The sequence below is a fragment of the Dendroctonus ponderosae genome, unplaced genomic scaffold (assembly GCF_020466585.1).
Source record: "Dendroctonus ponderosae isolate FM_Combo_2020 unplaced genomic scaffold, Dpon_F_20191213v2 Dpon_F_20191213_3, whole genome shotgun sequence".
Classification (NCBI taxonomy): domain Eukaryota; kingdom Metazoa; phylum Arthropoda; class Insecta; order Coleoptera; family Curculionidae; genus Dendroctonus; species Dendroctonus ponderosae.
In genome coordinates, this window is record NW_026018508.1 from 17,504,140 (window position 1) to 17,529,258 (window position 25,119).

A 25,119-nucleotide genomic window follows, 5' to 3' on the forward strand; every position below is an offset into this window, starting at 1 on the left:
ATGATGTACAAATGAGCGTTCTTGCTCATTTTGCCTCCGAGAAATGAGCAAAAACAGGACGGAAAACATGGAATTTTGGCATAATCTTGCACCTAGGTGTCTGATATTCAAATTTCGCTTTCTGGGTCAAAACAAACTAACTCAAAGCTCGCGCGTTTATTCCAATAAATTGCATAATGCTAAATATTGTATGCCTTTTTGTTTATTCGCCATTTTATACCAGGATGTTATCGGTTACCAGCCAATAGATTTGAATATAAATAAACAGAAAAGGATTAGCCAATTCGAATCGAGGGGCGTGGACGCCCATACAATCCTTGCAACCAATCAGCTTCTTAGAAATTTTTTATCTGTATTTCATCATGCTGAGTAGTAGAAGAACAAATACAATAATAAATTGGGCGATTTATTTCCTAGAATAAACTGGAATCGTTGCATCCAGAAAATGTAACAAAAATCACCAAAAGCGGCACCACCATCAAAATGCGGCAGTACATAAAACTGCTGGAAAAGAATACTGGCAATGCTCCGCCCCTGAAAATTCCCATTTACAATGTGATTCATGAGGTTGATTTGGAGTATTTTGTGGACGACTTTGTCCCATCTGGAGCCCAACCCAAACTCATATCGGACATCAGCACTCTGGAAATTGAGCACATGATCAACACGTGAATCATCCACTATGTTCACCCCAAATATACTGAGTGTTACGGTTTCAGGCAGCAAAGCAGCAACTTTTCCTCAGATTCGCACGTGAACTATTTACCATCCAGTTCCGAGTGGAGTACTGGGTACCTAGTGGGAACCACTGAGAGCCTCCAATGTGCGCCGAACGCCACTGAACTCCAGAACCTGTTGATTAACTATTTGCCCCAATTGAGACGCATTTATCAAACGTATGCCACGCTTTGTGTGAAGGAGCAGGAGTTAACATTCCAGCCAGTTCTTGTGCGCTTGTTCCTCTGGCAACTCTACAGGTACCCGCCTACAGGACACCCACTTGACCCACTTCCTTAGAGACATCGGAGTTACAGAAAAACCTGGAGTTTCCATAGTGGAAATAGATGAAAGACTGATGAAAAATCCGAACAGTTGCTTAGAAACAACGCACAATCCTTGGGAACCGATCTATTTCTGGCAGTTTCTGCAGGCCTTGGTCGGGATGGCCTGCTTACTTTTTACCACCGAAAATCAGTCGGATTACACGCCATCAGCTGGCTTCATGTATTACATGGTTAAGCACTTCTTGGAAAGCAGGCTTTTGGTTCATGCGGGAAATTTTCAAGGTTCCCGGAATTAACGAGCTCGCTGCAATCAAACCACTTTATGAAGATCGCTTTCTAGGAAACTGCTTAACTTATTTAAAGGACCTGGTGCCGATTGATGCAGTCTATGGGCTGTACAGGAAAATTGGGGAACCTCATACGGTTGAAGATTTCCTCAAACATTCATGCTTGAAGGAAGGACAGCGCATTCCTTGCTACAAGGCCCTTTTCCAGAAGAGCACTGGATGCACCGTGCAAACTGGCACCAATGTGGTGATTTTGAATCAGCAAGTGCTTTTTCGAGGTAATTGCAGGAGAAATATTCAGTTTTAGGAAACTTGCTTGCAGTTTATTCTAATTTTTTTCCAATAGAAAACAGCCCGATCAAAAAGAGCACGGAAAATAGACCTCCTCTCCTGTATGAAGGATTGTACACATTTTCCGGCCTAGGGCGAAAACGAATCTTGAAAACCTTTGCCAAAATATGCCCTCAGGTTCTCCTCCCTTCAGGCCGACACAACTCACGCTACAGACTATCCTTTATCGAATTCTACGAGGTGATTTTGGTGTTGGCCTATGAAAAAGTCGAAAAAATTCGCCTGGCCCTGCTGGAAGACGTAAAAAGCAAGTCAGTATCGGACATGAAAAGTACGACTCGAGTCTTGTCCAGAAGCTCGACGCATGCCAATAAAAAAAGAAAAACGTTGGTGAAGAAATATAATGTATAATAACTGTTTATACAACTGGGTGTGCTAACTAGAAATAAAAACAATAATAAAACAACAATCCTTAGGCGATTATCTGGAAATGGGCTCGCTCTCTTTCCACAGCCAGGCTTTGGCTTCAACCGCCCCCTGCTCATCTAAAAGCGGCCCCACGGCTTGCCTGCACTCTTGGTGATAATTGTTCAGTTGTTCAATTTCCTTGTCTGTAAGCATTGAAACGTTGATCAGATTTAAGCTCTTCGGCACCAGGGTGATGGTGTCGAAGGTGAGAAAACCGCGATTATTAAAGTTGTGCGGCGGCTGAGCCGGCACGATTTGCACAATGTCCTCGATCCGGATGCCAAACTTGCCGTCCTCGTAATACCCAGGCTCGTTGGACAGGAACATGTTCGCCTCCAATCCCGGGTCTTGACTGTTCGGTCTCCAAGAAATCCCCATTGGTCCTTCGTGGACGTTCAGATAATGTCCTATCCCGTGGCCGGTTCCGTGGGCGTAATCCAACCCCACATCCCACAGAAACTCTCTGGCGAACGAATCCAAGTGGTTCCCTCGGATTTTAGTCGGAAAGATGCGCGATGCCAGTTGCAACTGCCCTTTCAACACGCGAGTGTAGCATTCCTTTTCGTAGTCAGTAGGAGTACCAAAATGCACAGTCCTGGTCACATCAGTGGTTCCGTCCCGGAATTGCGCCCCGGAGTCGCATAAGTAGAGACAGTCCGTCCGAATCGGGACATCACTGGTTTCGTCTGGTTGATAGTGAATAATCGCGCCGTGCGGGCCCACGGAGCTGATGGTTGCAAAGCTGTCCCCGATGAATTCGGGTTGCAACCTCCGAAGCTCGTGCAACTTTTTCGCTCCTGAAACTTCGGTGATATTTCCGGCCGCCACATTCTTCTCCAGCCACGCAAAGTAGTTGCACAGTGCAATCGCGTCTTTTAAATGAGCGTTTCTCATCCCTTTTACTTCAGTGGGGTTCTTCACTGCCTTCATTAGCTCGATTGGGGTGGTATCGGTCAATATTAAGCGCTTCTCGGGGACAATCCTCGTGAGGGCATAGCTGGAAGCTTCGCTGAACCAAATAGAGCTTTCCAAGCTCAAACAGCGTTCCTTAAGCGCTTCTTCAGTCCTGCTGTAGGGTTCAATGGTAAAGCTACCATCCCCTGCTTCGCTTCTCAGATGCTGCTTCACTTCTTCAGTCACCTGGCGTGGGTCCACAAACAAAGTGAAGGTGCCATCTTCCTTGATAATCACATAGGAAAAGAACACCGGGTTGTATTCGATGTCGGAGCCACGTAGGTTTAGGAACCAAGCAATCTGATCCAAGGCAGTCAAAACTAGCCAATCGGCTCTTTTGCTCCTCATTGCCGCCGTGACTTCGGCCAGTTTGGCCTTAACTGGTTTTCCGGTAAAGGTTACTGATAACGGCCGAATCGGGTTGACGGGCCGATTGGGTCTTTCAGTCCAAAGAAGTTCTATCAAGTTCTGGGCGACTGGAACGAGTTTACGACCTGCCGCGTCCAGCTCCTTTTGAAGGGACTGAAATTGTTGAGTTGTTATTAACTTGGGGTCCACGCCCACGCGGCCGCCAACTTCGAGGTTTTTTGCCAGCCATTGACCTAAAATCGAAAATGGTCCGTGAAACAATAGCGAACTGATTGGGAAAAATAGTTCTCAAGACGTTTTATGAACGGGGCCCCAATGATTACTGGGGTCATTTTGTTGGTATTTCTCTTCTAATCTGGTAGCTTACCTTTCTGCAACGTGTTGGGGTCCCCTTCCTTCATCAGAGTCCAATTGCTGTCCATTTCCTCTGTAGCCTGCAGATAATACCTGCCATCAGTCCACAGGCAAGCATCTCGTTGAGATACAACAGCTGTTCCAGCAGACCCATTAAATCCTGATATAAAGGCTCGAAACTGGTCACAATCCGCCAGATATTCCCCATTGTGGGCATCCGCAGAAGGAATGATATAACCTTGCAGGGGCTTCTCCACGTATTTGGGGTTTGTCATTGAAGCCCTAAGCTGCTTGAGTAGATCACTGGTCGACTTTGCTTTCGGCATTTCACTGGGGCTGTTTAAGCAGGCACCGAAGAATCTGAGACTGTGGATACGTGACCAGCCAGACAAAGGGAAAAATTGCTTATTCTGACGACTGATTTTACAAACAATCACACCTATTGAAAACATAAAATTCAATCAGGCAAATAACTTGGTACGGTAATCCTTCCAATGTTATCTTATCTGTAATGCGGTAAACCTTGCGGCTTTGTGGCTTGGTACTCAATTTGTTTTTAAATAAATGTTGTTATGATAATTAAATATCAAACTGACGCTTTCAGTTTCATATTTACAGGTTATTTTTATCACCTTCTAACCTAGAAGTAGAGTGTATAACCTCCAAGGAACTGTCAGAAAACATTCAAAATGCCTCAAAGTAAACAACAGGAATAGTTTTTCAACTTTAAGCGAGAGAAAGCTGAAATCACTGGCATGTAATGTAGTCAGTCCCTGCTCGTTATGGTAGCCGTCAATATTAAATATCTCTTAGCTCTGATTATTGTCAGTGCTATAGTCTATTATGGCATTTATCAAATCCAACTGGCAAAGCTCCAGGCGCAAGTAATCCGGTTAGGTGGGTAGTTTAGGCTTCTAAAACTGTCTCACATCAGGGCACTTTTGCTGGTTTTAGAGTCATTGACTAGGGTGCAGAAGCAATCGGTGGTTTCCCCAGCGAAACCAAATTTATCAGACAATCTAGTTGTTTTGTATAATCGAGTCCCTAAAACAGGCTCTACAAGCTTCGTGGGCATAGCTTATGATCTGTGCAAAAAGGGGCAATATCATGTCCTGCATGTGAACGTAACTGGAAACAGCCATGTTCTATCATTGACTAATCAAATTAAGTTCGTCACCAATGTGACCGAATGGGGCTCGATGAAACCCGCTTTGTATCACGGGCATTTTGCATATATAGACTTTTCCAAGTGAGTTTCTCTGTGGAGAATCCGTGGGCAATAAAGAACTGCTCTGCTTGTAGGTTTGGAGTATTCAAGCCGCTGTATATAAATGTTATTCGTAAACCCTTAGATAGGTTTATCTCTTACTACTATTTTCTGCGATATGGGGACAATTTTCGGCCATATTTGGTTCGACGGAAAGCTGGAAACACCATGGTAAAACCTACTGGTAGTGTCCTTTAAAATTAAATAATCAACCCCAATTTTTCAGACATTTGATGAATGTGTTCAACAGAAACTGCCAGAGTGCGACCCAAATGCAATGTGGTTACAAGTTCCATTCTTCTGTGGGCACGCCTCGAATTGCTGGTAAGCCTTTAACTGGTTTCTAGGCCCCGTTTAAGTAGGATTTTCAGGAAACCCGGCAATAAATGGGCGTTGACCGAAGCGAAGAAAAACCTGGTAAACAATTACTTCCTAGTGGGAGTCACTGAGGAGCTGGAAGACTTTATTGCTGTTCTGGAAACTTCGTTGCCCAGAATCTTCAAAGGTGCCTTGGAGCATTACACGGGCAGTAACAAGTCCCACCTAAGGCAAACAGTCCAGAAAAATTCCCCGTCTGTTGAGACAGTCAATAAATTCAAAAGCAATTCAGTCTGGCAGATGGAGAACGAGTTTTATGAGTTCGCTTTGGATAATTTCCATTTTATCAAAAAGCAAACGCTGAAGAATCAACAGCAACATGTTATATATGAGAAAATTCGACCGAGGCAATCATAGCTGTATAGTTAGTTAAGCCCGAGGTGTTTAGTGGGCTGGAATATATGCAGGCATTTATTACCACGTAAGGATGCACTTGGTTTTATTTTCATGTTTTCATATCTACAGCCGCCTTGTTGAGCAAACAACCTCTGAAGATGTGAGCCACTCGTGCTTGCAAAACGTCAGGAAGCAGGGCTAAAAGCCCGAAAATTCGTTCAATAGTAGTGGCATTACATTTTCTATTCATATTCTAATCCATGACGAACCCAAAAAAATAAACACCCACCAAATGATAGCAAAATCCGATGGCTTGAACATTCGTAAACCTTTTGAATCTCCCGCGATTTTTTTCTATTGACATATCCGTTCGATGATCGGCCCCCACCAGAAAAAAGCTGAAACTTTTTCTGGGGTAGGGGTTGTGATAGTTTTTCCCAAACTTTTTCTTTCCCATTCTTCGATTTTGATGAGGTTTTAGGCGATTTGGTCTCAAAATTGGATTCTATTAAACTTCAACATGGTGCAGGTTAGTGTTCTTGAGAGCCTTGATTTGGAAACCTATTAAAAATCAAGTTTGAAAAGCACATGTCATGGGAAAAAATGGCGATACATTTTTATCAAATCGATTGATAACCTAACCTGCAAACCGTTATTTTCATTCCTTTTTTAGGGCCGGGAACATCCCAAAATGGCCCACAAGGATCTGCCGCAGGCTTTACTGCTCTTGAGTGAAATGAACGTGTCCGCCCAACATGTGGCTTCATTAGTCGACAACATGATCCAAAAGGTTAGGAATGGTGAATTATCAACAGACCAGGGTCTCAGTTTTCTTGAAGTCAAATACAACATGCTGCTCAGCTATTTAATCAACCTCACCTACGTGGTGTTGCGTAAATGTTCGGGGGAGCCAATCGAGGGCCACCCTTGCATCGATAGATTAATCGAAATACGCACTGTGTTGGAGAAAATGCGCCCCATTGATCACAAGTTGAAGTATCAAATTGATAAGCTAGTGAAAAATGCAGTGACTGGAACCAGTAGTGATGATCCATCCACGTTTAAGGCCAACCCTTTGAATCTTGCCACTCAGGAGGGCTACGAAAACTCAGATAGTGAAAGCAGCGATGAAAGTGAAAACGGGAAAACTGAAAAGACTAAAACGGGGATCTATGTACCTCCAAAGTTGTCTGCAGTTCATTATACAGGTATGTGTGTGGTTTTTTCCTTATTTCAATAAAGATGTTTCACTTTTTGTAAATGTAAATGTAAATTTCAATTTCAATTACTTTTTTTATATAAATATGAACGAAAACAGGATGATAAATCGAAAAATTCTCTCATAGTATGATACATTTACGCCTTTCATCATGCCTTTTCTGCGGATTTTATAGCAAATAATTTAATACTTAATGTGTTTTTATCCAACACACACCCGCATTCTGCCTGCATCTAAATGCCTAAATTGTTTGTTGCAGAAACGGACTCTGCCCAAAAGAAAGCGAAACGCTTACAGGAAAAGAACAGAAAAATGATGTCCTCGTCCATCATGCACGATATTATGGATGAATATCTGGATACACCAACTGAGGTGTCTCATGAGGGAAGCATGAACAGAGCTGCTATATCAAAGGAGCAGAAGGAACGTGAGGAGTATGAGGAAGAGTATTTTACCAGGTTGCCTTTGAGTAAGGCGGAGGCCAAAAAGAGCCACAGCACTATAGGTACACTAGGAGATGAATTGACAAACTTCAGTGCTGGCGGTAGCCGCAAGAGGAAACAGAAGGCTTATAAGTCCAAAGGGAAAAATGTTAAAAGGAAAAGGTTCCATTAAGCTTATTTTGCCTTTGAAGTTCGGTCTCAGGCAATCGTTGGTGAACAGGGTGTTATAAAAATACTCCTATAAATATAAAGTGAACTATTCGAGCAGTGTTCTTTGGAAAGTTGTAAAAATTTCAACAAAATATTGAAACACTGATTAAATTTAGACAAAGCAAAATTTGGAATCCCAAAACGTATTGTGTGCTCTGGTAGTTGTTCGTTGTTAAAATATCATTCATAGATCTGCAATAAGCATTTCTATATTAGACTGACAAATATTTTTCTACCATGTTAATGAGTATTCGTTTATTACGTTGTTTAGTTAAGTTTCAATTTGTCACTATTTCATTGCCTTAACCGTACACTCTTAATCAAAGCTGGTCATTGATTGGTGGTTTTAATAACTCGTATTGCCATTTACTGATGAAATCAGGGTCATTATCAGCTTCATAGAACCACATTTTACCACAAAACGCAAGGTGGGTTAGTTTGAATTAGTGCCTCAGTTCAACTAAAGCTTTTCAGTAATCTGCATACTAAGTAAGTGGCTTTAGTTGATAGAAAGTATCTATTGCTCCAATCAAACTAACCCCGGTTTTTTATAACATGGAACACAGTGCCTAAAGTTATATCTGAACTTTGTTATTAATGAAATCATAGGTTACACCATTATTCGCTGATAGTCCTGTTGGTGTTAATAGGGCGAAGGCTTGCGCCATCAGATTTTCTTTTCGTAAGTTGTTTGTTTATTGGTTTACACTGTTTTTATTGTTAGTCTTGTTAATTTTCTGTGAAAACGGTATTTAATTTGTCAGTAGCTAGGATTACTCAAAACGATTAGCATTTAATATTTACAATAAGCTGCTGAGGTCAAAAACGCGAAGCTCAAAATTGTCGACTGTACGAATTTCTTTATGGTTAATGTAATATTGCATTTAGTGAAGTAGATTGATTTTTATATGAGCAAAGTCATTGATTTAAATACATTTATTTTTAGTTTATTTTGGCTGCCATAACTGACGCCCTTGTAGGAATCTAAAGGCTGGAAATGTGCCGAAATCCTTTCATATCCTGCAAGGCCTTGGTGTAATTAACGAAATTATCATCGAGGAACTTGCATTCGTCCCTACTTTTCATTATCTTGTTTTCAGGTCCCGTTTTAGGCATCATCAACTTGAATACAAAGGGCAGTATTGTAGGATTGAATTTTTAAGCAACTTACCCTTCTTATCTTGCTTGGATAAGGAGATGAGTAACTGCGTTGCATTGTCGTTGTAAAATCAGCGTCATTTTGTGGACATGACTGTTTGCTCTGGTCATTAGGACAGGAGTATCTAAAAGTAAGTGTTTCTTTTGATTGATAACAGCGTTGCGGGAAAATATCTCACGGGTAACTGTAGGCATTAATCAGGAATTTGTGCGGATTGTGCTCAAAGTGAGACGTTTTTGGCGAAACGTTCCTATAACAGTCATGGTCTTCCGATATGAGGGTTTTCTGGTCCAGATTTCCAAGTCTATTGTAGTGAGAATTGTGCAATCGAAAGCACTTGGGGTTATAAGGATTAATGTCGACAGGTTGAAATTCAATGTTCATGTACCAGTTATCGACTTTGACTTTCTCATTGTACTGTTTTTTTGAATAGAGCATTTTTGGCGTTCTCCGGTCATTGGGATTGTACTTGATCGGCTCTAGCTGAAAGCAAACTATAGTGTTTTACTAATTTTCTACAGATATTTACCTTGAAGTTAGGCATTTGATGGCCGAACAGTTCACATTGACATTTTTTTTGAACTAACCGGTGCCCGGTCTCATACACAAAACAATAACTTCTAGTTTCAATTTAATATATTTTATACAAATGAATGGTTTTCAGTCCTGTCACAGCTTCAGCAAGATTTGCACAAGTTATCACACGCATATAAATCTAAAACTTATTCTAATTGTGGAGCACTTGGTTTTTTTTGTAGAAATTTGTCACAAAGTAGTTGTTGACAACGGTTTTCGTAGCCAATCAGTAATATACAATAGAAACAGGGCAAAAGACAACGACCTGCTATCTTCACTAATCAATCCTCACTCCCAAATTATTGGAAATTGTGGTAAGTAAAATAATAAATATACTATAGACATCAATAGAACCACATTCAATTGGCCGTTTACTTGTTTTTCAACAGCATGTATTTTCGATTATTGAGTTTCCCGCACATGAGACCCACTATAAACACTGTCCCCAAAAATATGACCGTTATCAAGAAGAAGTACTGTCTTGAAGGTGAGCTTGTTACTTGATGGTAAAGTTGTTCGAAATTCTCTAGAGGCATGGGGGCAATCTGAAAAAAGATAAAATAAATTTTGATAGACCTGAACAAATTCTTAGTTTGCTTACCAGGGCTGCATTTTTGTACATTTCAAACCGTTTAGTGAGCATGTTTTTGCATTTCGTTGATAGTTTCTTTTTTTTGTCCATCATCAACTTCAAGCAGTTCACATCTGGAAGGCAAAATAGGTTTTTGAACTGTTAAAAGACTAAAATCGACCAGACTCACGTCTCCCATTGCCCTGAGCAATTTCACTACAGTATTGAAGCAGGTCCAACGCACAAGCCTGTTGTAGCAAAGGGTCAACCTGGATGTCTGCTTGGGACTCTTCAATCATGTTCGCAACCTCCACGTTGCATTCAGGTGTTTGGATCTTTTTATTGATCAGAGCGTCCTTGAGACATTCTTCCAAATTTCCCGAATTGTCGTCGTATTCGTCAATTTTGCAGATAATTTGCAGTTCATTCTTACAAAGCGTCCTGAAAAAAAAAATTAACTTCTAACTAGTCCAGAGCAATTAGACTCTCTCTTACCTGATCAGAGGATTCAAATTCAAATTGAGCGCTTGCTCTCGGAGAATTGAAGCGATTTCCTTTTCGCACTTATCAGTGAGTTTCGACATTTTAAACTGCTTTTTTAGGCAACTAATTACAACGCCTTTCGCTTTTGCCCCTTGAGGAATCGGTAGATGACTGCAGAATTTGCTGATGTCCATGTGGCAATTCTCTTGCAATGTGGGATTCAGCAAGGAATTCGAATTTTGCTCAAGAATGCGATGCATCAACACAGCACTGCACTTTTTGTTGAATCCTTTCTGATCTTTATGCTTCTGGAAATCATTGGTTAAAAATGCAGACCAGGAAAACAGGCTTTCTAGAAAAAACTCACTCTGAGACATTCGAGTACATTTTCCTTATCCACATGGCTACAGAACATTTCTATAGGGCCTGCACACATGTTCAAAAGAGCGTAGTCAACACTGTTGTCGTAAGCTTCTTGTTTTTCTATTCTGAAAACTTCCTTGTGGCAAGCCGGCTTTAATTCAATGTTTCCTGATTGTAGACATTCTAGCACCTTTACAGAAAAACATTTCGTTAGTATGATGCATGAATGAAGGATGAAGAAAACGTGTTCTTACCTCACCATTCACATTTACAACATTAGCGCAGTATGTGCGAATATCATCGCGACATGCCGCCTTTAGAACGGGGCTCATATTAATGTTTTCTCTTTGTTGAAACAATTGGGCTTTTAGTTGTTGTCGGCAATCACGTGGAATATTGCTTTTGATTTTGTTGATTGTGGCGTTCACTATTTGTTCACTGAGGCAACGAATAACGTCAAACTTTGAGGAATAGGCATTACAGTATCTGATCACGTATGGCTTGCAGGCCACTTTGAATTTGTAGGAAAACCTGCGAACCCAAGGGGAAACAGCTTGTTATTTGCTCGTGTAATTTTTTGTAGGCTCACCTGTAATCTTGTAGGCTGATTAACTGGAAATGTTCAATGCTGGCTCTGCACGCTTGGTCCAATTTCACAATTTGATTATTTTTCTGGGAAATTAGGCAATCCATGATTGATCCCTCATCTGACTTGTGATCCATGCATAAAGTGTTGATAATATGTGTGCAATGTTTATTGATGTACGGATTCAGCTCGGCATGCTGCGACTGAAGCTCTGTGAATAGCTCTATGGTGTCTTTACATTTTTCATCCAAATCGTTGTAGTGATCTTGGAGACAATTCATTTCTTCGCCTTTCTCCACTCGCTTGTAGCAAAACGTGGCCAGATTATCTAGACAGGCCTCTTCAATTGAAGGCTGCAGGTCCACACTTACGGCTCTCTGTTTCATTACTCTTTGTATGTTAGCTAAACATGCGTCATTCAATCGTTTATCTTCGTACTCTGATCGGAACTGTCTATGAGAGCAAACAACCCGTCGTTAGAATTTCTGCCCATGATTACAATTAAATCTAATTTACCTGTAAAGGCAGGATAACACCCCCGAATTAAAGACTATATTCGATTCACTATCAAATTTAGCGTTAGCTGAGCAGACCGAGAAGGCGTCATCCTTGCACGTTCTGTACAGTTCTTCATCTAACTCAAACTTCCTGGCGACGAAGTATTGGATTTGCATTAAAACGGTCTCACAATCTTCAGTCATCGCCTCCGCCCCTGAAGTTTAAGGTGTGAAAGAAGTTCGTTACTATCAAGGGGTTTTTCCTACCTATGTTATCCATAAGACAGATCATGACCGATCCATGTCCACTACGGAAGTTCGAGCACAATTTATCAACGACAGGAGCGCAAGCTGTTCGAAGCACTGGATCCACTTGCCAGTTTTCTCCAGCGTCTGCAATTTTTACCAAATCTCCCAGCTGTAACATATCAAAACCGTTTTGATGATTTTTTAAACTATTTTCTTCTGCAGTATGAATTGGTTTAAGATTGTTCGAAATTCTGGGTTTTCGGTCAATTAGTTTGCTTTGTTATAAATATGCTATTGCAACAAGTCACGCGCTTTGAAAACTCGTTCGTACTTACCGCTTCTCTGCATTTAGGACTAAAAGCATCCTTCTTCTTTGTTTCCTTAGCATATTTCATCAGGCAGTGTATTGTCTTGCCACCAGTTTCAACTTCCCTGCAAAAGATCACTGTTTCCTTCTTGCATTTATCCACAATTTCCGGAGATAGTCGGTAGTCCTCCATGAGCATTCTGCGATGTTCCACTAGCTCGGCCTGGCAGTCTGACGACACATACGTGCCATTCCTGATAAGGTTTTCCAGACAGAGCAGGATTTGAGCCAATCTTACAGTTCGATCACTGGAGGTCTGTTTGCGGCAATGGGTCTTCTTGATATCGTCCCTGCAAGATCTCATCAGGCCCTTGCTGACCTTGTAGTCTTGTGAGATCAGGCCCTGTCTTCTAATCAGGCTGGTTTTGCACTTGTTGCTTAGTTTTTGCGGGTTTTGCCTCGCGAGGCAGTGAAAAACGCGGCCACTGCCCGCTGGGAATTGCGAACAGTACTTCGAATAATCCTCAGCACAGTCCAAGTACATAGTCTGGTCTAGCTTGATGTTGTCTGACTGCAATTCCGATAATCTAAACACTTCACTTTTGCAATTTTCAGTCACCAGCAATATGTTGGTTTGGAGGCAGGCAATTGTGGCAATTTGAGAAATTCCTTGCGAGTCCATGGTTCCACAATTGAGCTTTCTAACGTCTGCTTCGCATTGCTTCAGAAACGTGGCTAGGAACTTGTAGTCCGTGAAAGCCACGTTCTCGATCCTCTGGATCATGAACAGACAATGGGCGTCTTCAATAGTGTCCTTCCTGCTGGCTAAACACTTGAAATAGTCCCCATCATCCCTTTTGCAGTTCAATTTGTCCATGTCGTTTCTGCAAAGCGGCAAAAGGGTGCTGACCACATTTTCATCCTTTATCAGATTGCTGGTGGCGTCCCACACCATTTGTTGGCACGGTTTCAACATCGTACTCAAATCATCTGGGTGCAGTGAATGCAAACACTCCAACAGGGATAAGTCGTCGCTGTCGCTCCGGTTTCCGCAGAATTTACGCATATTGCTGCATTCCGGGGAATCCAAGAAAGTGCGCGTTATAGAGCCTCTTTTGGCACGCAGCAGTTGGAGGAAAGTATTGGAACTAGTGCTTAAAACTGGGAAGAACAAAAAGGCCAAACAATACAGAAACAAAAACATGGTAAGCTAAGGAGTTGTGAACACTACACTTGGAACATCAACAACGGGACTTAAAGGGCTCGAGGTTTCACTTTACATCTACTTGAACACATTTACAGAATTAATTTTAAACGATAACACGGCGATGGACAACAAAATTTTGCACTTGGCAATTTTTATATGATTTTCATTTGCCTACGTCTTCTTTTCAGTCACAATTGAGGTTGTGTCCCAGAACGAGGCGCGGCCGATGAAGGTCAATATTAACATAGAAGAATTTTTTTATGTTGTATCATTTTAGCATGTTATGAAAATTAGCCAAAAATCGGCGGTTTTTTTGAAACGAAACAACTAAATCAAATTGGAGTAAAACTAAGCAATTATTAGAAAAACTGCAATGCGGACATAAAAATCTCGTAATCAAGTCATCATTATTAATGGATCCAGACATGATCCAGACCAATCCAGACGCATCATGATTAATTGGCAGATAGACGTCATTTAATTAAATCAGTAACAATTTAGATTATTGCAATTTTTTAAACTTTGTGTAGCAATAGAAACTATTCAAATGGTAAAAGAGCACAGAATGGACTTAGAAGAAGTATATTCATATTAGTACATAAGAAGTATAACGAAAAACCCGATAACAATAAGATTTACAAAAAAGATAACTGCTGAATGGACGCTCTTCGATAGCAGGAAAGCGAGGCATATGTAAGAAATCACATGAATCATAAAACAAATAAAACAAGATTTTATTTCAACACCCACTACATGGCCTTAAGTGGAATTATGAAAGAACTCTTTCAATTTCTCAATTGCTTTGAACCTGTGGGAAATTCGGTTTTTTTCGGCCTTTGCCAGTTCAGCGTAGGTTTGACTGTATCCTTGGGGTTGGAAACAGCAGTCCCATCCAAAGTCCCTGGGGCCTCTGGGCAAGACGATCTCGCCATCAGTCCTGCCTTGGAAGAGAATCACTTCGGCCCCCCGATCTCCAGGATGGTAAGCATAAGTACACACGGCTTGGGAGGATTTGTCCTCAAAGCCCTGCAGCATTGAGTTCAGTCCTTCAGGACCCACTTTTTCCAGGAACCATTTGATGTAGGGGCCGGGCAGGCCGTTTAGTGCATTGAAGCATAGGCAGGCGTCTTCAACTAAAACGGGGCCCCCGACTAGCTCGTAAGCTGTTTCGGCCTTCTTCCGGCAGATTTCATCGATTTCTCCCTGCAGTTCGGGTAAGTCGAGTTTTTTACTTATTACTTGTCGAGGAAAGTTTAGGCCGAGTATCGTCAGCATTTCTTCCAGTTTTTTTGCGTTTCCTGTAACGAAAGTTATTGGCCTCGACATTCTCGGGTTATTATTTATTGTTATTTAAAAAAAAGTTGTGTGCAATTAGGTTAGGGGACGTGTGTGATAAAGGTTAGGTTTGTCGTAGAGATGGGAAAAATTGAAGGAAATTAATATGAAGATTATGCACTTTTGTCGTCGATCAAAGCAGCCGTTCCCACTACGCAACGAGGGCAGTGTTGCCAGTATCCACCGAAATAGCAAATCTGCACAAAATTGCCCAAAATTCTTTCAGGTGCACCAACAGGAAAAAAAATTGTTTTGACTGATCGCAAATCGACAATTATTTAATTGCAAATAGAGTTGCAAAGTAAAAAACGTAGGTTAACGTTCGTAGACGAATATCATTTAAATAATTCAGCTTCGAATCAGTCCCAATCAGTGTCTTTAATCCGAACTTGTTTAAGTAAAAGGTGCTTAAGTAAACACAGTCATTGTTCGTGTTGGATGGTAGTACTGACCGCGACGTTGTTAAATGCGAACATGCGCTTTGTAAATTAGAAATTTTGCTGCGTTGCGTATTTAGCAGCGTAGGAGAGGGTTTTCGACGAAAATAGCAAAAATAGTACTGAATATTTCGAAACCTGACAAGGTAATCCTCAATTTTTTCCATTTACTTTGCTTCTCTAAAGTTTGTACATCAACTGTTGTTCACCAGCACGGGTGTGAAGTGGTGCTTGCAACAAGTCTATCGAAATAAAAAATTGACCATGAGTCACCAAGGCCTAGAATATATGAATTATTTACGCTACTTTTTCAGGACACATAGTCTTTGTTCCCCTCCTAAACGAACATGTCTTCGGGCTTGGCGTCCCGCTTGAAACATCCCAGGAAACACGAGCTGGTGAAGTCCCACAGTCAAGCTCAGCTGTTGGCCAACAAACTTCGTCAGGATGGAGTCATGGTTGCAGGTAAATCGCATGTAGGAGCCCCCATCAGTTTGCGCCCAATATACTCGTTACAGGGGATGAGTAGGAATTCGAATTCTCAATCTCGTTTCTGACATGAGGGCTTTATCTTCACACAGTTGCGCGGTGTTTAGCGCAAAAACCCACATTATACAAATAAATATATGTCACCATGAAAGTTACATAAATAAATAATTTGGCTCTCGAATAACATAAATAATCCACTTGCATATAAACAAACGCAACATGTACATCCAGCTGGGTTTCGCTCCGCTACGCAACTTTGATTAATCAAAACATTGGGGGCTCTATACATATAAATAAGGACCTAATCATTTTTTTAACCCCCCTAATATTTACTTTCCTTTTGCTCTGTTGTATTGAGTTTTTTTTAATTGATTTTAACATTACGCTCTCATTGTTTGCTCGCATAAAATTGTTTTAAGATTTTTTACTTAATTGTCTTTCTGTACTGTTCTAGTTGAAGGAGTCCTGCAGGCCGTCGACCAGGTGGCCGCCCTCCTAGCATCAAATTTGCAGGATTTCAACTACAAAGACAGCATCATTAACTTGTGCCAACATCTCAAGGTAACTCACTATTGTAGATAATATTCAGTTTCTAGTATTCTAGAAATAGAATGAAAATTGAACTAGCTGATGATTGATATGTATGTATAAAGAGGGGCCCCAATTTAAACCGAATAACTTTACTAGCGAATTGTATGTTAAAAAACCACATCGCCTCATGTTTTTCTATTAACTTTTGGTAACTGTTTAAGGTAGACACCTGAATTGTTCTATACAGTTTAGCAATACTTCTAGCTCCTTTATGAGCGTTAAGTGACATTTTTCGTTGCGTCAGTGGCGTAGATTTTGGGCTCAACTGGGGTTACTTTTCCCCTAATTTCTACACCCCTGGGGAAAATGATACTTTTAGAGGTTCAGTTTGAAATGCTATTTTGATTTCTACATAAAAAGATGCCTGTAGTCAAACGCTCTAGATATATAAAACTGCATTTTATGACGAAAAACGTGAGAGAAAAGTTGCAACTTGACTTACTTTAAATATTTGATAATCGAACAATTAGTGTCATTAGTTGTTATCAGTCAGGAATAAAAATATTACTTTTTTTTGGTTTTGCGGTGGGTAACAACTTTCATCATACATTGAAATTTTTCTCTAACAGTGCTCGAGTAGCACACGGCTTTTGTGTGTAAAAAACAATGGAGTTTTCTCGGTGGCGTAGAAGTTAGTGGCAAACTAATCCCACTAAACACAACACTAACATCAATATAAACCGCACAATAGACGCGATTAAAAAAAGACTTAGATCAACATTAAGTAACGACAATCAGAAAAAAATAGACAAAAAGCTCTTTGTGACCTTGTATTTCATAGGGTTCATATTAAATAAATGTTACTTTGCACAAGTACTTTGGGTCATCCAGTAGAAAAATCCGTTTTAAATGTACAAGTATCACTTAGCTGATTCGTATCTACAAGTGAATTATTTTTTGTTATTTAGGTGTACGGTGCATATTTGGAAATACTCTACAAAGAGCAGCTGGACCATGCTTTCAAGATATTCCGCGACAAAGCCCAAGACAACATACGAGTCGATATGCTTTCCCGATTACACTTACTCGAATTAATCGAATTGCGAGCGAAAGGGTGGAAGGGAACCGATGGTATGAACATGTACTACAAAAAGAAATTGAATCAGTGTTCACAGGTACGCTGTCTAATGTAGATTCGAGCCGTTAGTTCAGTTAGCCCAGCTAGTGGTAGAAAACTTTGAGCGTTTTCTTCTTATTATAGGTAGATCTCAGTGATACCATAAGCCTTAGTGATTCCATGTCTTCAATTTTAACGTTAAATTCTTCCCCGCCCTTGCTAGGACCCGGCGAAGTAATAAAGCCGTCGGGCAAATTCAATAAACCTACCAGGATACCTGGTAAAAAATACTGCAAAGACGAAGTTGTGATCCGAAATGCTGATTCCGGTAAAGGTCAGTATTGATGGCCCCCTTATTACGCATCCGAAACATGCAGAGGCCTCCGGTGCACGGTTCAGCAAATTGAGAATTTAAACTGTTTATATTTATTATAGTGATGGGAATCAAGGGAAGACGGGTTCATATGATAGAAGAACTCAGTGAGACTATCATATCCTTCCAGAGAGGTAAACGAATGTGCCAATGACCGTCTGAGTCTGAATAACACTCGCTTTACACCTCCAATTAATGCGTATAACATATTTTAATTTTGTGTGAACATAGTTAACCAAGTGTTAATACCATTACTAAAGCCATTTGAGTGCAGTCATTATTATTCCAATGTGTTTTTGGCTTTGTCGAAGACAGAAGCGGTTAAGTTTTGCATGACTAGAAACAGCTCAAACCCACAAAGAATTCCCTCAATTCGCTTAGAATGTTCTTTGGGTGCGAGCGATATTTTTGAACCCTGCACTTGAAATACTTCGATACCCACAATTTTATGCATGAATTCTTATAATGACTGCACTGGAGCCTTCAAATTTCCATAGTTTCTACTGTTGGAAACTCCGAGCGATGCCTAATACATTGACTTTCCGCATAACAAGGATCACAACGACCGTTTGATTATTGTTTCATCCTAATCGAATAAAGCACATTCTTCTTGTTGCCGCTTGTGCATTGACAAATTTAACTATTTGGCTTGTAAGGCACGCAGTTCCGCTTTGTTTAAAAATGTAAAACAACCCCTGATTGTTGATTGGAAATGCGTGTCTTGTAAGTTTCTTCTGTCCAGTACCCTTTGATGTATTTGTCTGTATTTTGTTTTCTAACACTGCATGTTTTTTACAGTGAGCCCCGGCGCTAAGGAGCGGTTGGTGCAAATTACTGGAGCTAGCGAGGAGAGCATAAAGTAAGTGACAATCAAACATTAAAAATTCTTGCTTTGTTCAAAAGGCGTTCATGGAATTTTCAATTATATTTTTATTTGTAGTCATGCCAAGCAGCTAATTGAAGAAACGATTCGAAGAAATGCGTCTCCTGTTCGTGAAGGCAGTGCCGGCGCAGCAGGGCCTCTAACTGGCTCCAGTTCCAGTATTAATTCTTCAGCCTCAGACGATAGCGCTCTGCCATCTTCAATGAGGGCTTCGCGTGCCCTCATGCACAGTTTGAGCACTCCGGACGCCAATGTTGGCGAGTACAAGTATACGGTGATTGCCAATGGACACACCATCAAAATTACTGGCGATAACTTGGATTTGGTTCGGGTAAGTTGGGGATTCATGCTGATTTTCTGGTTCTACATAGCGGAACTTTTCCAGACCAGCAAGCTCGTTTTAGACGAGTACTTTTCGGGTGAACCAATCCACGATATGGCTCAGTTTTACAGTTTCGACAGTTTGCCGCAACCGATCGTGCCGGACGATTTGGATGACCCGCTTTTGCCACGAAAATCTACATCGCCAGTCGTTAACGGACAACCAATACCAGTTGCAGTTAAAGAGGAGCCAGGTAAAGTTTAAACCAAATCAACTGCATTTTACAACATTGAGGAATCGTGCGTTTTTTTGATACCATAATTCCTGTAGTGTGTTCTAATAGCTATTATCCACGAGAGTTATTTAAGTTTTGGGAGGTTTCAATTTGGTGTGTGTTTTTTTGTAAATACTGTTTTCTTGCGGTTGTGTAATATCAGGAAATAAAGTGTTTGATTGACAAGCACTTTTGTAATTAATTTAACTGTCTATGGCACTTTAACAAACAGTTTTGTTCTTACTAAGTGTCTTTCCTGTTAACATCCCTCGTCCTTCATTCGGTAATAACAAACTTTTATTGTGAGGCTCTGGTTGAATGAGTGGCTTTTTTGGAAAGCTCTGGTTGAATAACTCAACTATAGTTGAACTATTGATGAAGACCTCGTTGTTTCATTTCGTTTTTTTTTTGAGCTGAACATTTTCAATGTTCTTTACCTGAACGGGCCTTGATGATATCAAAGGTTACTTGGGAAAGAAACTTATTTTTTACTGCATTTTTGACAGAAGAAGCCATATTCCTTTTATAAGATATGTCGAAAATTGTGTGTTATCATAGTTCATGTTCAGAAAACTATTAAATTAACAATACATCTTGACAAAAACAACTTTGAAATTTGAGAAAAATAACCCTGATCTGTATTGTATTTTAAAACAGATCATGAGCTGAAGCTGAGGAAGCCCAGACTCTCAAGTGAGGATTCCCTTAAGAAGTCTCCAGACAAAGACCTACTGTTGAATGCAAAAACGAATTTAGCGAAAAGTCGCTTTGTGTATTCTATTGAGGTTCTCACTCAATTGGCGATGTCCCCGCTATGCTTAAGTGAGCCAATGGGATGGGATAGCATTGCCCAAGAGTACCCAACATTGGTGCGCAAGGTGAGTTTGCGTCGGATGGTCAGTGTTTTTGTACTTATCAAACAACTGTATTTAGGTGGTGCAGTGTTTCGATGCTCAAGAATACTTGTCCATTCGTTCCGAAGAGCCTACTGGAGTGTTGAACGCAGAAGATGACATAGAGGATTAACAGGTAGTGTAACAGCTTTGTTGCTACAAATCGAAAAAGAAAAACAAAAAACCTAAAAAATCTAAACATTGTTGAGATTAGAAAATCCGCTTAGTTAATATGTCGAGGTATATGTGCTGTGCAAGAATTAGATATTCTTAGCTTGATTTTGAAAATCTATGCCAATCGAAAATTATGGTTTTCAAGTCGATTTAATACCATTAATTTCTCTACTCGGTGATATTGTTTGACTCAAAGTGAAATTATTACTACTGACTGACTTAACTACACTCTACTTAACTTTAAAGTTTTGTTAGTCTAGTTTACCATATTTATGTTAGTTAACATACGTAAAACTATTTTTCTATCATACAAAAAGATATTTGCGATCTGATTTATTAACCATATAGATAGGATTGGACATCAGTCCGTAAAAGACGTGTATTATTTAGTGTTTCAAGTAGAATCTCCTATTTGGCTGTTTTCCTCTTGTTATTTATACTAATAAGTTAGTCAACTTAATTATTTGTTTTTGTTTTTGAGTTGTTTTCGTTTAAATCTCTAGGAGTAGTTGAATGTTGAATTCGTTTTTTTATTTTAATATTTGTTTATAACAAACCTTACCGGGTGCGTATTATCTGACGTTTTTTGTAAAAATAAAATTGGTATATTATCAAAACATTTTTTTTACATTCTCCCTGGGAACAGTGATAATGCCAAATATGCGTGATAAATAATGTAAATTGAAACTGAAGAATTAATTCAGTTTTGGGTTTACTTGGGGGGTTTGTAACATTTTTTCAAGGATGTGAATGTGTAAGCGCAAAGTAAAAAACAGTAAGTGCAAAAAAAACTAATATAATTTAAAACAAATCTAAGAACTATTGCCACTACTAAAAAGAATACAATTTGTTGCTACTTAAAAATTAGAAAAATCGTATAATTATTTACAATCAAAACAGCGACAATCACAATCAGAACATGTTCACATAAAAAAACGTTCGGTTATTGTATATCTGATTGTACAGTCAGTACGTTTTGAAATAGACGTTTTTTCAAATTATTTGCCTAACGAATTATTATTTTTCAAACGTATTGGTTCAGGTAGTAACCCACTGTATAATTTATTAATAATCGTTCTCTCCACACAACCAACTTATTGGGCCTTTTTGGACTAGAAAACATTGCTTTTTTTAATAAAGCTCGAACCGAACAACTAAACCTTTGCAGATCTTTGCATTTTAGAGCATACAAGGATTATTAACATCTACACTTTGATATTTACCATAGTCGCTTTATAAATAAATTAGCCTAATAATGTCTTTATATTAAATGAGTTCTGTATGCGTTTGAAGGCGCATTTTTAATATAGTCAATGGCAATTTAATAGCGGTCATAATTAGCAATAAGCTAATAAATTGCCACATGCTTGAAAATAGGTATCAAATCCACTAAATCTGGATACAGGAGGAGAAACAAACACAGAACAGAGAAAAATTAGTTAATATCTAGAGAGCTTCGGTATTAGAAATAATAGCAGATCCACGGTGAATTAGGCAACAAGTAAATTTCAGTTGAACTGGACCTAATTGTACAATGAAATAGAAAAATAGATGCCACATCTCAATAGGGACACATGAGTATTACTGTTGCAAATAAATAGGGCATTAATTAGTTAGTTGTGCCGTTAAAGTGAAACATTGATGCGAATGTAGGTAAAATCGAGCCATCACTTTAAGGCATGACAATGCTTTTTTGTCTGGAAAACATGCTGTAATGCTTGCAATTGTTTGCTCTCAGAAAAACGATCATTGTACTAGGATAAAAAGGTTTATCAACCGTTTAAATAAATAGTTAATTATCAAATGGGCGTTATGATAAACTGCTTAATCAAGGCATTAGTATTATTAAAAATAACTCTCTTAAAATCATCAGTCAGTACACATATACATTATATAGATAGATGCTCATCTACTAATATGACACATCGAACAGCGTCAAGTCCTTTTTATCGAGGAGGAAAATACTATTGGATCAATCCTGACACTGGGATTTCACTTATAACTTTTATGCTAATGTAGGATAAAATTCGACAATTTTTTAACATCCATAAATGATATATGATTACTTACTCTAGCCATAAATAGTGATTACCTTCCAGTCTTATTGATAGGACTGCTGCCTGAACATTGCCGATATCTCTTCGAGAGATTTATTTTTCGTTTCTGGTACTTTCTTGTAGATAAACAGCAGGAACAGGCATTGAAGTATGACGAAAATGATGAATACATACGCCCCCATGATTTGCTGTAAAACAAAAAGAAATTTGTTAAATTTATGAGAATTGGTGTGAAATTGAGCCTACTTACTGCTAGCGGTAGGAAGGCCAAGCCGACAAGGAAATTGGCTGTCCAATTGATGCAAACAGCCAAGGCGCTGGCTGTAGGTCGGGCTGCTTGATTGAAGAGCTCGGACACCAAAAACCACGGAATGGAACCAGGGCCGGTAGCAAACATGATCACATAGACCAAGACGAAGATCACGCAGAGAATTCCAATGGCTTGAGACTGGCCCTGAAAGCAGCCAATGATTAATATGGGATCACAGTCAGAAAAACCGTAACTTACAGCAAACGCCATGCTGATTGTAAGCAGGGCAGTGTCGATGGCCATGCCAGCAAACCCAATCAGGAGCAGAGTTTTCCTTCCAGCTTTTTCCACCAAGAACAGAGAAACGACGGTCATGCAGACGTTGATTCCGCCCATTCCCAATGTGGCGTATGTGGAGTTGGCATCGTTCAGGCCTGCCATTTTGAAGATTTGCGTAGAGAAAAACATCACCTGAAAGGGCCAAAGTGTTGTTTCCTCAAGGGAATTTACGGGGAATGGAGCCAGAATACTTACAGCATTGATTCCGGATAGTTGTTGGGCCACCATCACAGTCAAGGAAATAATAAGAGGAATCCTCAGGGCGTTGTTGGTGATCAGTTCTCTAACAGTGACTTTCGGCACTAGTTTCATTGCGTCGTACTCGGCCCTCATCCCATCCATTTCATCATGCACAGCCAAAGTCCCGCGGAACCACGATAGGGCTTTTTGGGCCTCCAGGTCTCGTCCTCTCGACAGTAGGAGATATTTGGGCGATTCAGGGCAGAATGGCAGCGTAACCATCTGGAAAATGCGTAAAGATTAGAGTGGAAATAGAGAGGGTTTCTTTGAATTTTTGCATATAGAGGATGTTCAAATAAGAAAAGTGAGCGAATTTTTCCTGCTTGGTAACATTTCCGGAATTAATGTTACTTACTTGGAAAATGGCAGGAATGATGGTCAATCCTAGAAGAATGGGCCAGTGACTTTCAGTGCCCAAAATCGACCTCAAACTAACCACTTGAGCTATGAGAATGGAAATGGTGATAACCAGTTGATAGACGGTACCGACGGCTCCTCTCAGATTCACCGGTGAAATTTCCGCTAAATACATTGGCGCAAGTCCGGCATTCAAACCCGAATTGATACCTGCAAAAGAAAAGGGGGCAATTTTGCAATTTGCTGTTTTCTCCATTTTTGTTGTTGTTTCAACAACTTACCAATGAAAAATCGGCCAAGAATGATCAGTTCATAAGATGCTGCCGCCTTCGATGAAGACATGCAAATCACAGCCAGCAACACCAGAATGTTGTTCAGCAGCAATCCGCCCTTTCTTCCAAAACGTTCAGCAACGAAGCCTGAAAATACACATTTTTAATGATGATGGGCATTTGAGGAATTTGCATTTCACAGACAAAAACAATGTAGATAATTGACAAGAAATTCGAAGAATAAAACCAAGATTCCTATCGCAGACTTTAAATAGTGAGCAAAATTTAATTTAGCAAATTTAAAAAAGCTTGATATTTAACAAAAAAACATTAAATTGCGCTGTTCTTTTTAAGTGAGCTTAAGACACTTGATAATTAGCCTTTCAAATGACCAGTCAGTGTATTCAACATTCCGATAGCTAACTGCGAGCAATCGCCCAAAAGAATGTGTTAAATGTTGCGCACTGATAGGAATTCTCATCGCCAATTCAAGTTACATTTTTCAGCTGATTTTCCTGCCAAGCTATGTAGACAGCGATCCGAAAAATGGCCTGGAATGTGGAATGTTTTACCACTGGTTTTTTTAAATTTCAATTTCTTAATGAGTTCTTTTCAGCTCAATCACCCAGTGGTTATTGTCGCATTAAAAGTGATCAACACTTGAGAATGGGATGCAGGAAGGTCAACGTCCAGACCAATGGAAAGCGAAACGCGATGCAGGCCGATTTCCTGCTGTAACGAATGCACTCGAAGCTGAGTAAAGGTTCAGGATTAATATGAATGTCTTTGGAATCAACTCACCAGTAATGGCACCGCCAATCATACCACCAACGCAGAAAATTGCCACCATGAAGGAAAAGATCAAAGTGATATTCTCCTGGGATGGTATTACCGTGTCCCGTTCGGTTTTCGTTGCGTTTATCCATTGCTCAATAATCTGCAAAGAACCAAATTAAGTTAACAATTTCAAAAAATCTACGTGCAAATACAACAAAGTTTTTCCTTCAAACTTCTTTTTGGGTATTTCGCCTCAAAACTTTTTGTCTTTAAAAAAGACAGAATTTCCTCACGTCTTTTATTACAGTTTGATAAATAGTGCTCCGATTTCGCAATAAGAACGAATTATTTATCAAAAAGTAATAAAGAACTATCACCTAGAGGGTATCCTGCGACACACTTAGGCTCAAGCTGTAAGAGA

At 39.9% G+C, this 25,119-nt stretch overlaps 9 protein-coding genes and 1 long non-coding RNA gene across 22 annotated transcripts in view; 4 read left to right on the forward strand and 6 right to left on the reverse strand.

Annotated features, from left to right (window-relative positions):
- The window catches only part of LOC109539829, a 27,523-nt gene extending 25,472 nt beyond the window's left edge, over nt 1–2,051 (forward strand). For 2 of the 5 annotated variants that reach the window (XM_048664792.1, XM_048664795.1), the window contains 5 exons: nt 418–668; nt 720–977; nt 1,018–1,286; nt 1,333–1,569; nt 1,614–2,051. In XM_048664792.1, the coding sequence (XP_048520749.1) occupies nt 418–668; nt 720–977; nt 1,018–1,286; nt 1,333–1,569; nt 1,614–1,993 (1,395 nt within the window). In that variant the 3' untranslated portion in view covers nt 1,994–2,051. Of the gene's footprint in view, nt 1–417; nt 669–719; nt 978–1,017; nt 1,287–1,332; nt 1,570–1,613 lie in introns of those variants that run through there. The other 3 variants (XM_048664794.1, XM_048664793.1, XM_048664796.1) reach the window with 3 other exon arrangements.
- LOC109539830 (xaa-Pro aminopeptidase 1) lies at nt 1,974–4,354 on the reverse strand. The gene is made up of 2 exons (XM_019907846.2): nt 3,741–4,354; nt 1,974–3,606 (listed from the first exon to the last, which is right to left on the reverse strand). Exons 1-2 carry the CDS (start codon nt 4,177–4,179, stop codon nt 2,063–2,065), a joined length of 1,983 nt encoding a protein of 660 aa, XP_019763405.2. The 5' UTR covers nt 4,180–4,354; the 3' UTR covers nt 1,974–2,062.
- A 5-nt stretch (nt 4,355–4,359) lies between these two features.
- Nucleotides 4,360–5,797, forward strand: LOC109539833 (heparin sulfate O-sulfotransferase). The gene is made up of 5 exons (XM_019907857.2): nt 4,360–4,624; nt 4,682–4,976; nt 5,030–5,165; nt 5,221–5,318; nt 5,366–5,797. The coding sequence occupies exons 1-5, from the start codon at nt 4,510–4,512 to the stop codon at nt 5,727–5,729; spliced, it is 1,008 nt and encodes a 335-aa protein (XP_019763416.1). The 5' UTR covers nt 4,360–4,509; the 3' UTR covers nt 5,730–5,797.
- A 78-nt stretch (nt 5,798–5,875) lies between these two features.
- Nucleotides 5,876–6,436, reverse strand: LOC125503828. The gene is made up of 2 exons (XR_007281089.1): nt 6,351–6,436; nt 5,876–6,269 (listed from the first exon to the last, which is right to left on the reverse strand). It is a non-coding gene; the product is annotated as an uncharacterized LOC125503828 (long non-coding RNA).
- On the forward strand, nt 6,079–8,530 carry LOC109539834 (neuroguidin). Its single transcript, XM_019907858.2, has 3 exons — nt 6,079–6,237; nt 6,382–6,916; nt 7,187–8,530. Exons 1-3 carry the CDS (start codon nt 6,229–6,231, stop codon nt 7,540–7,542), a joined length of 900 nt encoding a protein of 299 aa, XP_019763417.2. The 5' UTR covers nt 6,079–6,228; the 3' UTR covers nt 7,543–8,530.
- On the reverse strand, nt 8,502–9,351 carry LOC109539836. The gene is made up of 4 exons (XM_019907859.2): nt 9,269–9,351; nt 8,918–9,222; nt 8,752–8,863; nt 8,502–8,702 (listed from the first exon to the last, which is right to left on the reverse strand). The coding sequence occupies exons 1-4, from the start codon at nt 9,281–9,283 to the stop codon at nt 8,565–8,567; spliced, it is 570 nt and encodes a 189-aa protein (XP_019763418.1). The 5' UTR covers nt 9,284–9,351; the 3' UTR covers nt 8,502–8,564.
- A 6-nt stretch (nt 9,352–9,357) lies between these two features.
- Nucleotides 9,358–13,790, reverse strand: LOC109539828 (Golgi apparatus protein 1). The gene is made up of 10 exons (XM_019907843.2): nt 12,400–13,790; nt 12,083–12,233; nt 11,835–12,030; nt 11,322–11,771; nt 10,987–11,263; nt 10,737–10,922; nt 10,382–10,677; nt 10,077–10,327; nt 9,917–10,020; nt 9,358–9,860 (listed from the first exon to the last, which is right to left on the reverse strand). The coding sequence occupies exons 1-10, from the start codon at nt 13,573–13,575 to the stop codon at nt 9,687–9,689; spliced, it is 3,261 nt and encodes a 1,086-aa protein (XP_019763402.1). The 5' UTR covers nt 13,576–13,790; the 3' UTR covers nt 9,358–9,686.
- A 498-nt stretch (nt 13,791–14,288) lies between these two features.
- Nucleotides 14,289–15,155, reverse strand: LOC109539837 (inosine triphosphate pyrophosphatase). Its single transcript, XM_019907860.2, has one exon. It carries the CDS (start codon nt 14,902–14,904, stop codon nt 14,338–14,340), a length of 567 nt encoding a protein of 188 aa, XP_019763419.2. The 5' UTR covers nt 14,905–15,155; the 3' UTR covers nt 14,289–14,337.
- LOC109539832 (eukaryotic translation initiation factor 4E-binding protein Mextli) lies at nt 14,703–21,023 on the forward strand. Of its 5 annotated transcripts, none has more exons than XM_019907853.2 (11): nt 14,703–14,792; nt 15,665–15,815; nt 16,294–16,400; nt 17,339–17,545; nt 17,632–17,821; nt 17,923–17,994; nt 18,659–18,719; nt 18,801–19,074; nt 19,129–19,318; nt 19,997–20,217; nt 20,273–21,023. In XM_019907853.2, the coding sequence occupies exons 2-11, from the start codon at nt 15,698–15,700 to the stop codon at nt 20,363–20,365; spliced, it is 1,533 nt and encodes a 510-aa protein (XP_019763412.1). In that variant the 5' UTR covers nt 14,703–14,792; nt 15,665–15,697; the 3' UTR covers nt 20,366–21,023. The 5 variants fall into 5 exon arrangements, with proteins under 5 accessions (XP_019763412.1, XP_019763411.1, XP_019763413.1 ...); XM_019907852.2 differs by lacking the exon at nt 14,703–14,792 and adding an exon at nt 15,359–15,496; XM_019907854.2 differs by lacking the exons at nt 14,703–14,792; nt 17,923–17,994 and adding an exon at nt 15,359–15,496.
- A 163-nt stretch (nt 21,024–21,186) lies between these two features.
- LOC109539831 (solute carrier family 2, facilitated glucose transporter member 1) overlaps nt 21,187–25,119 on the reverse strand; it is a 27,904-nt gene continuing 23,971 nt past the window's right edge. For all 5 annotated transcript variants that reach the window (XM_048664797.1, XM_019907847.2, XM_019907849.2 and 2 more), the window contains 7 exons: nt 24,723–24,858; nt 23,931–24,068; nt 23,648–23,859; nt 23,248–23,514; nt 22,972–23,184; nt 22,714–22,917; nt 21,187–22,651 (listed from right to left, as the gene is read on the reverse strand). In XM_048664797.1, the coding sequence (XP_048520754.1) occupies nt 22,508–22,651; nt 22,714–22,917; nt 22,972–23,184; nt 23,248–23,514; nt 23,648–23,859; nt 23,931–24,068; nt 24,723–24,858 (1,314 nt within the window). In that variant the 3' untranslated portion in view covers nt 21,187–22,507. The remainder of the gene's footprint in view (nt 22,652–22,713; nt 22,918–22,971; nt 23,185–23,247; nt 23,515–23,647; nt 23,860–23,930; nt 24,069–24,722; nt 24,859–25,119) is intronic.

Excerpts from the sequence above, each read along its gene's own strand:
- LOC109539830 (XM_019907846.2), bottom strand. The coding sequence starts at position 4,179 with ATGTTTTCAATAGGTGTGATTGTTTGTAAAATCAGTCGTCAGAATAAG. Across the intron at positions 3,607-3,740 it reads CCCCAACACGTTGCAGAAAG|GTCAATGGCTGGCAAAAAAC; the intron begins GTAAGCTACCAG and ends TTTCGATTTTAG.
- LOC109539837 (XM_019907860.2), bottom strand. The coding sequence starts at position 14,904 with ATGTCGAGGCCAATAACTTTCGTTACAGGAAACGCAAAAAAACTGGAA.
- LOC109539833 (XM_019907857.2), top strand. The coding sequence starts at position 4,510 with ATGGTAGCCGTCAATATTAAATATCTCTTAGCTCTGATTATTGTCAGT. Across the intron at positions 4,977-5,029 it reads GCATATATAGACTTTTCCAA|GTTTGGAGTATTCAAGCCGC; the intron begins GTGAGTTTCTCT and ends CTCTGCTTGTAG. Across the intron at positions 5,319-5,365 it reads GGGCACGCCTCGAATTGCTG|GAAACCCGGCAATAAATGGG; the intron begins GTAAGCCTTTAA and ends TAGGATTTTCAG.
- LOC109539828 (XM_019907843.2), bottom strand. The coding sequence starts at position 13,575 with ATGTTTTTGTTTCTGTATTGTTTGGCCTTTTTGTTCTTCCCAGTTTTA. Across the intron at positions 12,234-12,399 it reads GTCCTAAATGCAGAGAAGCG|CTGGGAGATTTGGTAAAAAT; the intron begins GTAAGTACGAAC and ends GATATGTTACAG. Across the intron at positions 10,328-10,381 it reads AATTTGAATCCTCTGATCAG|GACGCTTTGTAAGAATGAAC; the intron begins GTAAGAGAGAGT and ends TTTTTTTTTCAG.
- LOC109539832 (XM_019907853.2), top strand. The coding sequence starts at position 15,698 with ATGTCTTCGGGCTTGGCGTCCCGCTTGAAACATCCCAGGAAACACGAG. Across the intron at positions 15,816-16,293 it reads GGATGGAGTCATGGTTGCAG|TTGAAGGAGTCCTGCAGGCC; the intron begins GTAAATCGCATG and ends GTACTGTTCTAG. Across the intron at positions 19,319-19,996 it reads TGCAGTTAAAGAGGAGCCAG|ATCATGAGCTGAAGCTGAGG; the intron begins GTAAAGTTTAAA and ends ATTTTAAAACAG.
- LOC109539836 (XM_019907859.2), bottom strand. Across the intron at positions 8,864-8,917 it reads ATTAATGCCTACAGTTACCC|ATACTCCTGTCCTAATGACC; the intron begins GTGAGATATTTT and ends ACTTACTTTTAG. Across the intron at positions 8,703-8,751 it reads ATCCAAGCAAGATAAGAAGG|TTGATGATGCCTAAAACGGG; the intron begins GTAAGTTGCTTA and ends TTTGTATTCAAG.
- LOC109539834 (XM_019907858.2), top strand. Across the intron at positions 6,917-7,186 it reads GTCTGCAGTTCATTATACAG|AAACGGACTCTGCCCAAAAG; the intron begins GTATGTGTGTGG and ends TGTTTGTTGCAG.